We start from the raw sequence: 18,566 nt of genomic DNA on the forward strand, positions 1-18,566 counted from the left end.
CATTGGCTTAATTATTCACAGCATGCAAAAATTAGTAAGTGGATCTATTTCCAGCCCAATGCTGAGTGAATTATATATCGTATTTAGAAGACATTAAGTGCTTCTAGGTTTGGGCAAATGGTATCTGACTTGTGTGTGCGTGTTTTTTTTTTTTTTTTTTTTTTTTTTTTTTTTAAACAACTTCATCGTGGCTGTAGGTTGTGCAAATCGCCTCTTTCCCCTGCATTTAATGTGCAAAATGCATCTCCACCATGCAGGCCTGCACAAGCAGGAGACATCTCAGCTAACTGGAGTGCCAGAGTGAATCAAGGAGGAGCTCAGTCTGCCTGATTTAAAAAGAAAAAAATAAATAAATCAAATTAAAAAAAACATTATGGGCATTATCAACTATGACACAAACCTTAGAAATGCCCTCGAAAAATATCTCGCAATAGTGATCTATTTCCTTACTTCCTGCATCTTCACAATTGAATAAGATCCAAAACAACAGCTGTCTTTTACTGATGGAAAGATTGGTTGATTGACTGATGGCAGCTCTTGTGTTGGCTCTCGTTGTACTGTGCAGGCGTACTTAATGAATTGTCCCACGAGTGAATCTGAAGGAGAGGCGATTCTCATGCAACTTCCCCGTTAACTCGAAGCGGCAACATAGACGTGGCTTTTGTTCTCCGCCTCATGCATTGTGTTCACTATGATGTACACTCCACTGCGGCGCAACCAAAGCAAGCATCGTCATGGTAACTGCAATTCACTCGCCGAATGCCCGATCCAAGTCACCCAGTCAAAGTGGACGCGGCACCGGCTCGGCTTCTTTTTCCACTCCGACTAAAGAGCTCATTGATTGACTCCATTCTATGGCCGGCGCACGCTGAGATGTTTCCTTTCACTCACTGTTCCCTCTCTTAATGCCATTTGCGCAGCGGGGGGGGGAAAGTGGCGCTTTAGACTCTCGAGGCTGTCCCCGGATGGTGGGCTCTGAGAAGCACTGACGTGTCTGCAGAATGTACCTTGAAGGATGTGAAATATTCTCTCCCCTCTTTTTTTTTTTTTTTCTTCTTTTAATCTCACCATCTCACTCTCTCTCTCACCAGATTGTATCAGGATAGACTGTAATCTCAGTAAGTGTCTCCTACCATTATCTACTGTATTTGTGATTGAAAAGAAAAACATGCACTTTGATGTATTCATACGGCTCACTGCTGTCATGTAAAGCAAACATGAATGTGTCCAGCAGCTCGCTTGGTACTGGAGAATTTTTTTTTTTTTTTTTTCAGAAGGGGTCATAATGATTGATATTTAAAAATACGTTTATTGTTGTAGTTACTTTGCAAGTGGTGTAAAATTACACTGCAAAGTATGACTCAACAATTATTTGAAACATCTCTTTATAGTAGCGCTAAGTAGATTAGTGTAAATGGGCAGAGTCATTTGTTCTATTAAATGTTGTAAAAATTCTAACGGTAGCTCGACAAAACTAATGATTTCATGTTTCCTCCATTTGTGGATAATGGCTCTCGAGGCTTTAGGAATGGCTTTGTAACGCTTCCCAAACTGATCGATGTCAATTACTTGATTTTTCATCTCTTCTTGAATTGGATCGTGGCGTTTTGTTGCAGCTTTTTGACCTTCATTTGATCAGAAAGTTCTAGTTAAGTGATTTTTTTTCTTTTTAATGAACTCAGCTGTACAAAAAAATGTATTAGCCACAGTTAATTTATGATTCAACCAGGATGAGGAGCCAGGTAGCTGTGAGTCATTTGTTCCCTTAAAGTGGAAGTCAACACAAACCAGAATTTTTGCAGAATATATTCTATGCAGACCCACTAGTCTAAACATGGCATTTTGATTAATATTGCGTTTGTGGGAAATGGGAAAGCTACCCATTTTTAGCTAGCTCATGGGGCGGCCATTTTGTCACTTCTGTCAACTGAAGATGACATGGTGGTTGCTCAGGGCTCAGGTAATGACCAATCATGGCTGAGCTTCAGAAAACAGGTGAGCCGTGATTGGTTATTTGAGCCCTGAGCAACTTCGATGCCATCTTCAATTGACAGAAGTGACAAAATGGCCGCCCCCAGAGATGGCTAAAAGTGGGTGCATTTTGCTACTTACTTTATATTCCATAAACGCAATATTAATCAGAATGCCGTATTTCAACTAGTCGGCCTGCATAGAACATATTCTGGAAAAAAAAATGTTTGGGTTGACTTCCGCTTTAAACAAATAAAATAATCAATTATAAAACTGCATTTTATGTTTACTTGGGTTATTTATCTAATGTTTACATTTATTTGATGGTCTTAAACACTCAGGTGGTTAAGATGTGCAGAAAATAAAAACAATCTAAAGGAGGCAAATACATTTTTCACAGCACCGTATATTCATTTGGGTCCTCACTGCAGTGTAGCAGCACCGCCGTCAAATATAGCCACATTTGGCACTTGATGCAGTCCTGTGACTAATTAGTTCTACATAACTGATGCCTGCTGATTAGGGCTGCAGTAAACAGCATTTATCTTTGGTGAGACAACAACCCGACTCATCCGCGGCTTAGACATGCAGCCATGTCACTAATCCCACTTCAGCAGTCGAGCGGAGATTATTTTTGCTCTGCTATCCGATCGATAGATGAGTATGAGACAAAATTATCAGGGCCATCAGGAAGGAAGATAGCAGTGCTTGCTGGCTTCCAATTCGTGCCCATCAGAGTGAGTGGGTTTTTTTTTGGGGTTTTTTTGGCGGAAGACCGTCTATTTATAGCTGCTTAAATCATGATATGTCGTTGAATACTATTATGCAAATCCAAATGAATCAGTGTTTGAATCTAACCAGTCACCCTACATCACCAGAAACTCATTATCCTCCTTTAATGCGTGATGATGCCAGAAACGCCTGCCTGTTTCATCACAAGTATTAATTGTTAAAGAGAATGTGATGTGCAGCTGGGGGGGGGAATACAGAATTGGTTAAACTGAAAAGAAAAATAATTTCATTAATCAGAGTTTGTGTCTGTAAAAAAATATATAATTGGCTTAATGAAAATGGACTTGCAGCCTTAGCGACAGTGCTGGAATGTTAAATGAGAATATGCTCTCACCTGAGAGACACTTACTTTAATTTGATTGTCTAGACTTCATCTTAAAAAAAAAAAGAGATGAAAGCAAGGCTCTATGGTATTGACCGTGTATGGATTTGGAGAAAAGTCATCACGATACTTTGAGTCCTAGCCGAAAGCTATTACCTCGCCAATCGGTTACATTCATGTCAAGGTGATGTAAATAATAACCCGACAACAGTCTTGTGTACTCTACAATTTTCTTGATATCATTTGTATTGATTTATTAAGCATGTTGCTGCGTGCAACACTCAAATAGAACCTCAATTGGTCCATTTTGCAAATATTTAAACCCATTGTAGGATCAAGCTGTTGCCCGCAGGGGCATTTTAGGTAACATTATATTCTTAACTGTCACACAAGTGTTAAAAGAAGTTAACAATTGTTCATAGTCAAACTGTAAATCTCTGAATTGTATGTCGTAGTACCAAGACTGGCCTGTGAGAGGCGGCATGGTGCCATGGGGCATTCGGGGAGCCTGAAAATACAGCAAGGAAGAAATATATACGATGCTAGGCTAACTTAGCTTACCTGGTTACTACTTTACGGTTGCAAACCCTTGTGACATGTGAGACACGTTAAACAATTCTGTACTTTTGTTAGGCAGCAGCGCAAGGCTTTAGTCGTTTCATAAGAACGGAGCCTGTGGCTCAGCCGCACTCTACTTCACTCATAAGAATTGTTGTACTGAACAGCTTTAATTTATGATTGCCGGCCCTGACAGGAAAAGAAAATCACTCTTAACACATCCCACACTACAAGATAATTTCCAGGAATAATTTGTTGAGACATTGAGCACTGGAGCTTTGCTGACATTGATTGCAATGAGTGGAAATGCTGAAATAGTATCTCCCATTAGCGTAAAAACGGTGCCAAGTAAATCATGTGAGTGACTCAGTTTGATCATTTGTGATGGGGCCTATTAAAGTCCCAATAAATTGGTATGTGTGTAGCCCAAAAAAGGCATATCATTATTTGAATCATCTTCATTACAACTGGTTATTATCAGTTCCATTGTATTGCAAAGTAGATTAATTCTGTCTCATGTTGATCTATTGATCTGATCTGAAACATATTTCATTGAGAGATTAGGCGCTTAGGTTCCAAATAATGCCCTATTGGATTACAATGTCTTTTTTTATTTATTTTTTTATCATATGCAGGTAAGTTGTGTGTGTTTTCAGATGTGAGTGTATATATGTATGAAAGGTGTGGTCAAAAGTAGAACAGAAATCCCTCAATATTGGGGGAGGGGTGACAATTAAATGCTCCTCTGCTCCAGCAGGTGGCACTGTACCAACATGTAGAGAAAATGAATGTGCACTTATCTGATTTCCCATTGCATGTGGGCCATTGCAATTTGTCACCAAATGGGCTTATTAAAGCTGCAGATGTATTGACGGATGGCTGTCTCGGTGCAGAATTTGATGAGGGGGGGGGGGGAATTAGAGGCAAATCTAAATCACGCAATTAGCTGCTTCAATTATTTAGCTGATATCATTTAAGGGGAATTATAGTTTACACCACCTTGATTACAGAATGAAGACTTAAGTCGGTCGTAGTCTGTTTTTTTTTTTGTTGGGGACACAGCCCATCTGCCTCATCTTCACAAGCCAATCACTGCTAGAGCCATTGTAGGCATTATTAGCAGATCAGAATCAGAGGGTTTGGTTGTACAATGTTACGTAATCGGCATACTTTGATTCGTATACGCGTCCCGCTTATAAAGTCTCAGCGCCTTCTTATAGCTGACCTAAAAAAAAAAAAATTGCACACATCTTTGAAGTAATCTTTTCTTTTTTTTAATCCAATTCAGATGTAAGCGGAGATCAAAACGGATGCAATTTCTAGCGTGCTCGTGTTAAAGCACAGAAAAGGAGCCAAAAAGGTGCTGATAAGAAAAGGAGGTCTATTTATTGTCGCATATTAAAAGAATATGTTTAGTACACCCTTTAAAAACACAGGGCGCGAGAAATGCCGTCATCTTTCAGTCCTACCCTCCTACTAAGAATCCAAAATGCTCCCTGTTTGGCACCGCTCAACACTCACTTCCTCAAATAACGCCTTCTTAATGTTTTTATGATGGAGGTTTACGCTGTGAATGTTTTAGTATTTGTGTTGCACATTATTCGGCCGTGTGCTTGGTTTTCAAACAGTGGAGACAATCCATCAAATATAGAGCACAGGCTTTAATGCCATCGATCCATGCACAGCCGATGCTGTTCAGGGTAGGGGTGATGCATGTGGAGCGTTGTAAAGATAAAACGATACGCGCTACGTGCGGCAATGGCCCGAAATCTCCCCGGTCACGCTTTTGTCTCCCTGGGGATGAATCGGCAAGGTGTGCGGAAACCACTTGATGTTTTCCCATTTATTGTCCTCTGTGCGTCCCCGGTAATTGTGCACCCAGAGCTCAATTAGGGAGACAAACCCCTCAAGGCGCAGTCAAGCTTAGGCATGGCCAATTAGTTTCCCAAGCGATGTCAGAACTCCTTTGAACTGCCTGTTGCGCAGCCACTGATTCAGGATGACGGTGCTGCAGTGGCAAGCTTGTGCGCCGTGACCTATTTTGAAAGTGGCTAGTAAGCCCCAGAAAAGGCTTGGCATTACTTACAGATATTCAGATTCAGCGCTCTATGTTCTCCACTCGGAGGTTTTGTCAAAAAGACACCGAGCACAGATCGCCGCCTCGATAAACCGGTACCAAAGCGAAAGGGATTTGGTTTGCTGGTCCTTGTTAGCAGGCCAGTTAGTCCTGGTTTAAGCGGCGTGAAGCCGGGGACACACATCATCTTAACCGTTTTTAAAAACCGTTCGAGACTCCACATATGATGAGGCATGAAATCGGCACGTGTCCAACACAGCAAATTATATGCGTAACGGCGTTTACGCCACATTTAACACTACCTTATTGGCTATTGTTGGATTCATGAGGATTTTGGGATTCAAAGGGGAAGTCAAACCAACCATATTTTTTTCGGGAATATGTCCTATGCAGGCTCACTAGTTAGAAAATAGAGACAAGGCGTTCTGATAAATATTGCGTTTGCGCAATAAGAGTTAATCCACCCGTTTTTTTGCCATCTCTGGGGGTGGCCATTTTGTCACTTCTGTCGACTGAAAATGACATCACAGTTGCCTAGGTGACGACCAATCACACACTCACCTGTTTTCCGAAGCTGAGCCGCGATTGGTCGTTACCTGAGCCCTGAGCATCTGTGATGTCATTTTCAGTCGACAAAAGTGACAAAATGGCCGCCCCCTGAGATGGCTAATAAAAGGGTGGATTTTGCTGCTTAACTCATATTACACAGACACAATATTAATCCGAATGCCTTGTTTCAACTACAGGCCCTGCATAGAACATATTCTTGAAAAAATTATGGTTGGGTTGACTGCCCCTTTATGTATTAAATTGGTTTAACATTTATGATTGTCACCCCTGACCATTTTGTGAGCTGATCTGGAAGGAAAAAAAATCACTCTTAACACACCCCACACCACAGAATGATCGCTCAGGATAATCTTTCATAGATCAGGTCTTTGCTAGCTTTCACTGAAAGGGGGATGGGGGTCGAATGCTTAAATTTTTCTAAACCAGCAAATAATCGAGAGAAAATTTCAATTCTTTGAAACTGGAGCCTTTGTTGAGCCTTCTGAGCAAAACAAACATAAAAAAAAACAAAACATGCATTTCCATATATGATTTTCAATCATTTAGTATATCTTCATATATAACTGCGTGAGATTTAAAGCATGAAAAAAAAAGAATGAACAATGTTACTTGACACACGCGACTCCGCAGTGACTCAAATCAGCGATTCTTCTTACTCATCGCATGCACGAACTCTCCAAAAAGTTGAGTAGCAGTTGGCCAGGTAGTTTGTGCAATCATACTGACAAATACGACAATCAAAATAATACCACTCATCTTTTGCACTCAGGCTCGTAAAAGAATAAGTTTGTTCCTATTTTCCCTTTACACCTTTGAACATAAGTTGAGTACAAATTATTGGTAGCGAGAGTGATGTGAATGAATGCACGCCACCTGAGTGGGATTGTTAACGTTGAGAGTATCGCCTGATGAGAGGGGACACCGGGCTCGTTCGGCGTAATTGTCACTTGACGCTCTCCACCTGTTAGGCAAAGGACCTGAGGTACTCCTGCTGGGCGACAAGCTGAATGACAATGAGTGGCACGCGGTGAAGGTGGTGCGCCGGGGCAAACATTTGCAGCTCTCAGTGGACAATGTCACCGCGGAAGGTAATTTCATGTCATGGAAATAACGGCGCATGTGACACCTAACACGCATGCGGGTCTTCCTCCAGGCTTCATGAGCGGCGCTCACACCCGCTTGGAGCTGAACAACATCGAGACGGGCGTCATGACCGAGCGCCGGTTCACCTCGGTGATCCCTTCCAACTTCATCGGCCACCTGCAGGCCCTCTCCTTCAACGGCATGCTCTACCTGGACCAGTGCAAGAACGGAGACATCTCCTACTGCGAGCTGAACGCGCGCTTCGGCATGAGGCACATCGTGGCCAACCCTGTGACCTTCCTGACCCAGGCCAGCTACTTGGCCTTCTCCACCTTGCAAGCCTACGCCTCTATGCACCTCTTCTTTCAGTTTAGGACCACCAGTCCCGATGGTCTCATACTGTACAACTCTGGAGACGGGAGTGACTTCATTGTGGTAGAGCTGGTCAAGGGGTGAGTTTACATAGCATACTTTAAGCAAATTGTGTATTTGAATGGGAAATTTGGTTTTAATTCAAAATATGTTACTATATATATAAACAGTCACAAGCGTCTGATTACCTAAGGAGGGGAATGGAGGTGATGGCACTGATCCATTTTGTGATTCAACGAGAGTTGGGAAAATATAGTTTCCCGCTGGCAAACATCTCACAAACATTCTGCAGGAAGTAATTAGTCTGTCTGAAGTCCCGCTTGGCACTAGCTTGCTCCTTCAGAGACACATAAAGGCCTAGAACACCTCAGTGGCAGTTTTCAGGTGGCTGCGTTTTTTTCCCCGTGTAATGCAGCCGCTTGCTATTTGCAGCTCGCTGGCAGCAAATACTAACTAATCAAAGACTCAACAAATCCGATATTTTAGCATCGCATTGAACTGGAGACGGACAAAATAACGCTGAATATACAAAATATTCAAATAACATCCTATGCACATTTTATCAGGTGATCTAAGTACTTCAGCTTTACGTGAAGAGATATGAATGTAATCGTAAGCATGCTATACAATTGTCAATTTCACAATATAAACATTGCGGTTGGTCGGCAACCAGTCCGGGGTGCACGTCACATCTCGCCCAAAGTCAACTGGGATAGGCTGCAGCTCTTGTGACACACTTATAAGGACAAGCGACATGGATGAACAAACTGCGCAAGAAACAATACCCCGTGTAGAGATATGAACTTTTACACTTTTCAGTGTTAACGATCAAACACTGTAATACTGCAACCTACTCTTGCATTTTTACATACTGTATTTGGGAGACGCACTACTCTTGCGTGTGGCATTTGCACCTTTCCCCACGACTAAAGCGGGAACAAATCCTCATGATGAGCACATGTTATCGGCGGCTAAAATGGTAGATGACGAGCAATAGCGATAAACAAATGTCGGTGTCATCCCGCAGGTTCATACATTACGTCTTTGACTTGGGAAATGGCCCATCACTGATGAAAGGCAACTCGGACAAGCCGCTCAATGACAACCACTGGCACAACGTGGTCATCTCCCGTGACAGCAATAACGTGCACACGCTTAAGATCGATGTCCGCACCGTCACCCAGCACGCCAACGGAGCGCGCAACCTGGACTTGAAGGGTGAATTATTTCAATATATCCGAATATGGCGTTTAAACAGAACACTCTTCATAACGCGCCGTCTTCTGTGTTACAGGGGAGCTTTACATCGGAGGTGTCGGGAAGAGCATGTACGGCAGCCTGCCTCGACTAATAGCATCCCGCGAAGGTTACAAGGGCTGCCTGGCATCGGTGGACTTGAACGGAAGACTCCCCGATCTGCTGGCAGACGCCCTTCAGAAGGTGGGCGAGGTGGATCACGGCTGCGGAGGTGAGGCGTGACAAAGGGGGAGAAAAAAAAAAAAAGCTGTGAATCCCAACAGTCCTCAATGTCCCATTTTCCCATTTTAGTTGGGTCGGCTCCCACTGCCTTCGCTAAAATAGAATGTTTATGCAATAGTACATGTTTTTACCCCACACAATTTGAGAGCAACCAAATGTCATTCCTCTTACATCCCATGTCATAATGTTGTGGTTAGTTTGTGTGTGTACAATATCTGTAATAGAAGCAGGGGCGGAGCTATGGGTGGGCCTGGGTGTGCACAGTCCCACCCAGATTGACTGACTGCCCACCCAGTGGGATTCATGAAAAAAAGATATACTTTTAAATTGTTAGTAAATCGTTATGGAGTTATTTTTGAACTAGTGTTTCGTTGTGTTTTTTTTATTTTATTGAATATTAAAAATGGCATAATTGTGGTTGTCTAAGGAATAGCCGAAATTCATATTATTTAGTTTGTGTTTTTATTGGACAGGAGGGTTGTGCTCAGTTGAAAGAAATATTCAGGCCCACCCTGATTTTTCCAGGCCCACCCATTAGCCACGTTCTGGCTCCGCCCCTGAATAGAAGTCTTTGAATGATACAAATGTTGCTGTATGGACAAAATGAAAAGACAGCCTTATGTATGTAAAGTGTGTGTTTTGTGTCCTCGCCATGTAGGTCCCAGCACCACCTGCACAGAGGACTCGTGCCACCACCAGGGAGTGTGTCTGCAGCTCTGGGAGGGCTTCTCCTGCGACTGCACCATGACAACCTACGGGGGGCCGTTCTGCAGTGACCGTAAGTACGCTTTCTGCTTCGTTGGTGGGAGGGAACGTCCCTCTTCTGGAAGTCTGATTTATCACCCCAGGTTGGCATCACAAGACACTAAACAGAGAGATTTCTTTATAAGCACATTTAAATGATTTCACAATGAGTCACCACGGATGTCTGCATAGATTACCTAAGATGTTCCCCCTCACAGAGCCCACAGCGGGTGTCATGGCCGCCTAGTGCTAAAATGGTGGCGTAGTCTTTGTGACGATTGCTGTTTTGGGAAATGTGTGGTTTTGTTGAATTGTGAATTCATTATACAAAGAGATAAAAGAGCCATATTGTGTGTCCGTGTTGCTTGTGTTGTTTAATTAATTGGAATTTGGATTTCCCCCCCCCGCCCCCATGTTTTCAATAATTTATATCATTTTGTTCCAAATTTCCGAGTAAATTAATTGAAGCTAATTATTGTCTTACACGTTGTTTTGGTAAGTGATGTATTCAATTTTTTTAAGATGAATAGACATTTTCCTCAATAATGGATCTCCAGACTTTAAAAAAAAAATGCAGATGCTCTTTGTGTAGCTTGTTGGGTTTGATTTATTTTATTTTTTTCAACCCAGCATGCAAGGCCCATGCAAAGCATATTTTTTATAACATTAAGACACCAATCCAAAGTATTCATATGAGGTCTTTTGGGGTCGCAAACTGTACGTTCCTAAAGCGAATGTCCAAAGTTTTACGAGCAGGAATGACGTTAAAGTTTAATGGTGTAGTCCCTTCATGAAAAGAATCCTTGCTAAATTCGTCCCAAATAAGACAGAGATTGACGAACAGTCCAGGCATAAAGTATTTTTCACTCAATTTGTCCTTTAAACAACTTGCCCTCTTTGCCTTTTTGTTTGTTTTTTGGCTCACTTGACTGTATTGATCCTAACTGAAAATCAATATCCTGATCTCTCTTTTTTTAATCCATGTGTTAATCAACCACTTGCCTGTGCTGTCCCCAAACTGTGCATCTGGCAAGGCTCTGCATTGGTCTTTCCTGCTTAATGCCGGACTAAGCAGGAACGGTGTTGCATACTCAGCCATTTAGGTGACATTTTTTTTCAACCGGAATTGAATAACATGTAAGTAGTCTAGTGCAACATTTAAATTGGAATGCCCCTGAGGATCTACCAATTCGGAATTGAACCAAGACCCAAAAGGCCATAGACGAGTTACCATAGATGTCACATTAATTATAAACCGTCAAACACCTGCTACTTTCACGCTACTCTATGAGAACAACTATTCTTCTTGCTCTTTATTGCATGCTGCATCTCTTCCAGTAGACCTCAGTGCTGCCCGGCATGTTGTAGGGGATGACTGTATTTTAACATCACAGTTTTGTATTGTTGGAAACTTGAAAAATCTATCATAAGGAGTCTTGGATCGTGATACGACTCGGTAATGAGTCGGAGCTCGTCCAAAAAAGCACCCCTTTGATGTATTTTTACCTCCGGTCGCTTCGATTCATTTTCAATTAGTTGGCCTCCGTATTTGTGAACTCAGCACCTTCGCTCTGCTCGTGACCTGCTCCGAGCAGGAGGGCGGTGGACCGGGCACGTCATGCTGATTGTTGGCATTAAAATTCTATTGTGCAGCTGCTCTCTATAGGTCCGCTCTCTTAGCTCTGTGGTACAGCCTGCACTGATGCAACATTTAGTGCGGATGACAAGAAACTCCAAAATCTTGCACACTGTAGGACATCTTTTAGTTTAGTTATGTCACACTTTGTATTGATTCCCAAATACGCACAAAACAGCAAAATGCTTATTGAAGCAAGCTAAGCAATAAAAAAAATAAATAAATTTAAAAAATGCAGGTTTTTTTCCAATTTGATTCCAACTGAGACTGATTATATGTTGCTAGGCACTGGTTCCTACCCAACCCGAGGTTCAAAGGACATACCATTTAAAGTCTTCCCAACATCTGATTATCTGTAATTGCCGCAACGGCAAACACGCACACACTCGGGCGCACACGCACGCGCGGCGTGAAGCTGGAATTTTAAATGGCTGCCTAAGGCGAAACTATCAGAGCACTCGCCCCAGCCGGGTCCTATAAACATGAATGTATTTACATGAATATTGGACTGGCTGGCTTGAAGGATATCAACCACATAACGTCTCGTCAATTTCAATGGCGTGCAACATGGTTTGGCCAATTTCACGTTTGAATGTCACATTTTAGAACAGTTGTTGCCAATGGCAAACATAGTTCTGACTTCATTTCACCTACTCCTCCAAAATCTTGATGTTCAATTCTGTCCTGCTGCAATGTTTTGATGGTATACGATACGATACGATATATACGATAGCCGATAGGTAGCAACTTGGACAAATTAAGTTGAAATTCTTTACTACCATGTGTTCCTTCAACTCCACATTTCACAGTAATACTAAAATCAATCATGTGGACAAAGGATGCCCCATTCGGTGCACTCTTGTCTTGTAAATACGACTTGAGTCAGCTCTCCAGCGAGAAGGCTCTCCGTTTTGCCGGTGATAATTGACACGACTGGCTAATCAAAGGTCAGTAATACATCAGCGCAATTTCCAAAGAGTAGCATATTGTTTTTCCATTTAATCAGCAGCATACCGCAAAGGGACGAATTTGCGGGGAAAAAAACATGTGTAATGGTGAATAGCCGTCGGTCGGAGGAGAGCAATTGTGCCTTACCGACAACATGAAAGCCGCAGTAGATAAGATGGTTATTCATGGTCAACAATTTACCGGGTATAACAACAGTTTCTCTGCTAACGTGTCAGGTGGTGATTATGTCGCACAAAGCCATGTGTTCCACATTATGATACTGTCATTGATTTTCCCATGCAAACCAAAAGCAAGCACGCATGATTTGAATATGAAATGTTCCTGTCACACCGAAATGCACAACAGCTATAATTTTCAACCATCTCAAAATATGTTACAAGATTTTTTTTAGATGGGAGTTTTGGCCAAGAGACATAGTACGCTTTGGGACTGCTCACCGACCAATCGCAGTGGTATGAAATTATATCCATCTGTTTTCTGCAGCGGTCATCCTTAAAAGTTTTGGAACGGCATGGTCAATTCTTTGTTTCTGTTGTATATGGAAGACATTTGGTTTTCATATCAAACGATGAATATGAGACAAAAGTGCAGAAGTCCAGCTTCTATTTCATGGGTATTTACATCAAGATATGCTAAACAAGTCAAGACAGAGCACCTTTTGTTTGAAGGCGCCCACTTTTCAAGTGAGCAAAATTGTTGGGAACGGACATTATATTAAATTCGCTTAAAGTAGATAACGTATATCCTCACAATTCAGTGCTACATAGTTCTCGGTCTTTGCTTTCAGCAATGATTTTCAAATATGTACAATGCAATGTATTTGGAAACAAATCTATGATTGCCATATGCAGGTAGTACCTGTGCCCTACTTCAGTCTCAGCACCATTTTTTGCCATCCAGATATTTGGTCGGGTGTCATTAGAACGCGCAGGTGTATGTATAATGGAGTGTCCGATGATTGTAAATGAGTCAATATTTGGTGTCCTCTCACCACATGCAACCACGTGACTCCATCTTGTTCAGTCCAGAAGAGAAATTGCACTTGAGCTGGCTTTAATGTAACTCCCAACCGTGCAGCACCTGAACAATGGAGCCTCCCTTTGCTGCTCATTTATAAGCCTACATTTCCTTGTGATTGTTTTATTCCCATGGAGGCAAAGACAGACGGTAAATTGTACTCTTTGCCTGCAGGCATGAAGCCAAGATACATGAGTGCGGCGTGACTGCCGCTGTCTTCCTTTCCTATTTCACATGCCAGTTAGTGTGCTCTTTTATCTCGCTTTCGTTTCATTTATGTCAAAACTACAATGGCGTAGTTTATCCATGGGAATGTTCCCTGTCGGAGTGCTCAAACAAATCCAGTTTTTATGCTTTAACTCCTATTTGAGAAGGGAGCCTTAACAGGTCCAAACGGCCATAAGGATAATCCAGGATAGAGTTTCAGCCTTCATCTTGCGCTTTGAGACTGAAGCCGAAAAATATGTTTCGCGAAGATCTTAAAGGTGTTAAAAAGGTAGAACGTATCACACACTCGGGTCGAGGAGGCGCTGTCCCACCATGCAAATTTCATCCAATTTCAATGCACCAGTCTCCTTTTATTGTGGATTGATTGAATCTGGAGGTGCCCTTGCCTTCCTATTGCGTTGATTACTGTTACTATGGCAACAAGGGCAACCAGAATCATAACGTAAATTGAAAAAAAAAATAATAATAAAATGTATATCAGCCCTGAATGATTGTTGCGTCCTATCTGCGTTGAGAGGTTGAGCATTATGGGCACACATTTACTTGTCCTTTCGACACACACATTGAACACTTAACATATGCACTTTGCTTCTAAGAAGGCATTTAAAGTAATCGAGAGTGATTACTATTAAAGCCAGCATATTGTGTGTGACAGAGCAAGTCTGGCTCTCTCAGCGGTATTATTTCACGGTCCTAGCAACTCCCAACATCAGGTTTAGTGCAGCATGCAAATTGCTGTATTAATTGAGCCTTTTATAACCTGGATGAACGTCTGTAGACATAATTGTCCATCACTTACATGTCCCGGAAAGGGGTATGATTATTGTTTTATTTTTAATCACTGAGACTTTGCTAAATAGTGTGCGTCAAATCCAAGTCTTGACAGAGCTTAGACTCCCGCATGCTTAACATCGCACAATGATATGCCGAAGCATCAAACACTCAAAGATCCTACGACAAATCCTCACTCAAGTGGCCCAGGTGTCCTGCTCTGTATTATTTTCTGCATGAGCGATGGCATGTCTCCAATAGTAATACAAAGGAAATGTGTGCTTTCTGACTATGCCTGCTTTTAGTTTATTTATTGTGAAAGGTCATCTTGTGCGATACTTCGGTCATCGCTGTTTACTTTTCACTCAAGTAAGAACCAACCACCCAGTAGAGGCTTTGCTCGCGGCGCGTCACGGTAATCGACTCCAAAGTTAATTAAAAGCTCTGCATTTATTTGGCACTCGTCCGGAATACAACGTGCCTCTCATTCATCCTTGCTGGCACTCTTCCGTGCACCAGTTGCTCGAGGGCACTTAAGCATACGGACGGGAGCAGTAGAGTTTTAATCTTCAAACTATGCTACCATACGTTGGCAATAAAACAGAGAGGATACCTGAATTTATTCATTTCTTTTTTTCTTTATCACAGGATGCATTTGAAAAGTAAAAGCGTGGCGGCCATCAGACACCATGTTGGTTTTAATATTGTTTGTTCATGCTTTGTAATGCAGCCCGTTGTGTCACTATCTATCTATCTATCTATCTATCTATCTATCTATCTATCTATCTATCTATCTATCTATCTATCTATCTATCTATCTATCTATCTATCTATCTATCCATCTATCTATTTCTCTCTCTCTCTCTATCTATCTATCTATCTATCTATCTATCTATCTATCTCTCTATCTGAGCTAGTTTAGCTAGCTAGTTTAGCTAGCTAGTTTTAGCTAGCTAGTTTTTTGCAAGGAGCCACTCAGAGATTATATGAGAAAGAATAATATATATTTATTTTTAAAGATACTGAATCTCAATCCAGTTAATGAGGCAAACCAGAAATCAAAGTTGTCAAAAATTAAAAAAGTAGCTCGATGATTCCTTACAGTGCACTCCTGAACCAATTTTCTTCTGGCATGTTAAGATCACTGTGAGCACACTGTTGTACATCATTTCTTCAAGACTCCAATTTCTTCAATCATCAAAACCTGGAGTTCATTTTTAGAGCTCCTCAAACAAGTTTGTATGAAGTAGTTCATGTGAAAGATGAAATCGGTAGCTCACATTTGGAACACGGTTGGATGCGATTTTGTCAGGTACAACGGGTCAATATCAAGGCAAGAGCCCCACTGATTTCGAATCATTTGACACGCGATACTGCACTGGTGACAAATCCCATTTTATCTAAAAGCTTATTTAAGAGGGCACAGAACAATAACCCATCCGAACCCTTTTTTTTCCACTCAAAAAAATTCTTTCACATCTCCATTTCCAAGGTAGAAAACGCTAGCTGTGCAAGAATAAAGATCAGGTTTACTTGTCCTCCAGTAAAACGCTGAACAATAATACATAATCCTCCACAGGTCATCATCTAACAGCACTATTTCGGCTTCTTAGCCTTTTCAGCCTGAGAGTAAAAGTTCCGACATGTACATAGATGTGAAAAGAGAATAAGTACCTGAGGCAATTCATGTCTCTTTGGCTTACTTTTGCTGCCTTGTCCTTGCTTCTCACATTAAAAAGCCTGATGTGATGATGTGTTGCACTTTTTCAGGCTGTAAGGAATAGGCTGCATGCGTGTCCTAGAAAAAAGGTTCTGCGTAGTTCCAGTGTGCCTATACGAATTTGGGTGGAGAGGATTGGATTTTGCTTCACGTGGCCCTGTTATATGTTTGATAAGTAGCAGTGGGAGGCTGCTATAATAGAGGAAGGGATTAATGAAAAAGGCTAAGTCCCAGCAATTTACTCAAACCTAACTATCCAATTCACTGGCATGTGTGCTTGATAGAAATAACAGCACATTCTTCAATTTTTTTTTTTTTTTTTTGTCAGAAAATGAAACCCTAAAAACGAAAGATGACAAGGTTATGTCATCAGAAGCTCATGGCACAGAATTAAATGTAATATTCCCATAAGAGCCGCTTGTGAATTGCTGTCGATACTGTTATTCCTCAGAATTAATTCCGTGGAAACCATTCTTGTTTGTTTAAACCACATACCTAAAATATGAGGGAGTCGAGTCAAAGTCTTTATTTAAAATCAAATTAACCAATTAACCTTTGGACATTCTATCTCAGATCGCCAGAGACTGATAGATTGATTGCTCAATAGAATGCAATCTGGCACAGACAGTGTTGTGCATGTTCAATAGGTAAACACAAGCCACAGCGCCGGTTGTGTTCGGCTATGGGAATGGTTACTTAGTCAGACGGTTACATGACTCAGCCTGCATACATGGACGCCTGGAGTGGGAGTTCGGTCTTTCTAGAGTGTTTAAGAAAAAGTAAGATAAGCAGCATTCACGCCGCCTGTCAATGGTTTTTTTTCGCGCAGTCGTCATATTGCCTCACACTAGATGTTACACGACACTCACTGACATCAATCCGATTTTCTGCAGCATTCTTGCGTCATTCCCGTGTACAATCGAGTTCATATATTGACACCAGCAAATTGCAGTATATTTACACCTTTATTTTTTTATCATGGGCGTTGAGGATTTACAGTATGTGAACTACCTGAATTTCTGCATAACATTGCTAAAAAAAATAAAAAATAAATGGTGCTCGTATTTTGATCAAATCTACAACAAGAGAAAAATACAGCCTGCTTAAACTCATAACACACAATCATGTTTTCATGTTTGTATTGACGATATAAACATTCAAAGTGCATGGTGGGAAAAGTATGTCAACCCAGACGCTAAGGGCCTCTCCAAGAGCTAATCAGAGTCAAGAGTTTTCCAGCATTGAGTCCAATCAATGATGAGATTGGAGGTGTTGGTTAAAGCATTGCCCGTTTTGAACCACGCCGCACAAAAATGAGCTCTCAGAATACCTACAATGACACTGTAAAAAGTCACAAAAGTATCTCGGGGGGGGGGGGGGGAGCCTTAATGTTCATCCGTCCACGGTAAGACAGATTGTCTATAATTGGAGACATTTCAGCACTGCTGCTACCCTGCGTAGTCACGGCTGTCCTCTAAAGATGACTGCAAGAGCACAGCGCAGAATCCTCAATGAGATGAAAACAAATCTTTGAGTGGCTGTTTAAAACACGCCGAAAATTTCGGCAGTCTCCCAACTCTGTTGGCAGTCAGCGGGCGTCATGGTGTCCTAGGACTCGAACCCAGTAGCGCCACCATCACCTTCTCATGTTGCCTTATGACACGCGAAGAGCTTGAAAATAAATTCCCCATCCAGCAGAAAATGAGTGACAACAATCCTTTGGCTTTATACAGACTTCTATTGAGAGCATTAATTAAACACTTAATGTCGTAGTCACTCATCGGGAGAAATGCTCCTTTTGCTAGATGTAACTGACTGCGATGTGAGCAAGTCGACTTTTTACTGTCAACATCCGTGGTTCTTGAGGCTGAAAATATGTGTCTTGTGATAGAGCTCAGACAGTGTAGATTATATTAGCGGCACATTTGCACCTTAAAGGCAGGTTGTGTCTGCAAGGCCCTCAGAGAAGAGGGTGAAGGGGGTGGGGGGGGATGGGTGATAGTATTGTGCTTTGAACGTCTTGCAGAAGAGCTACAGTATGTCACAATAAGATTGGAATCATAGTATTGACAGATTTGAACTTTTTTTTCCCCCTTGTTTTGAATTCATATCTTAAAGTATTCGGATGTCATTCTTTTATTAATGTGTTGAGTAAATAATTGATTCGGAAGCCATTAAAAAGCCGGCCATTCCTGTGGCGTGGTCTATTCATGCTTCGAACACGAGGCAACGGCATGCCAGTGAAATCCAACAATAA

The 18,566-nt window shown here is 41.7% G+C and overlaps 1 protein-coding gene across 2 annotated transcripts in view; it reads left to right on the forward strand.

The window, feature by feature from the left end:
• The window catches only part of LOC147133516 (neurexin-2-like), a 150,988-nt gene that overhangs the window by 88,564 nt on the left and 43,858 nt on the right, over positions 1 to 18,566 (forward strand). For both annotated transcript variants that reach the window (XM_086012153.1, XM_086012154.1), the window contains 6 exons: positions 1,092 to 1,118; positions 7,259 to 7,378; positions 7,444 to 7,825; positions 8,773 to 8,963; positions 9,040 to 9,213; positions 9,883 to 10,002. In XM_086012153.1, coding sequence (XP_085868279.1) covers positions 1,092 to 1,118; positions 7,259 to 7,378; positions 7,444 to 7,825; positions 8,773 to 8,963; positions 9,040 to 9,213; positions 9,883 to 10,002 — 1,014 coding nt within the window. The remainder of the gene's footprint in view (positions 1 to 1,091; positions 1,119 to 7,258; positions 7,379 to 7,443; positions 7,826 to 8,772; positions 8,964 to 9,039; positions 9,214 to 9,882; positions 10,003 to 18,566) is intronic.

Source organism: Filicampus tigris, chromosome 17, assembly GCF_054856515.1.
Source record: "Filicampus tigris isolate MCC_2025a chromosome 17, RoL_Ftig_1.0, whole genome shotgun sequence".
Classification (NCBI taxonomy): domain Eukaryota; kingdom Metazoa; phylum Chordata; class Actinopteri; order Syngnathiformes; family Syngnathidae; genus Filicampus; species Filicampus tigris.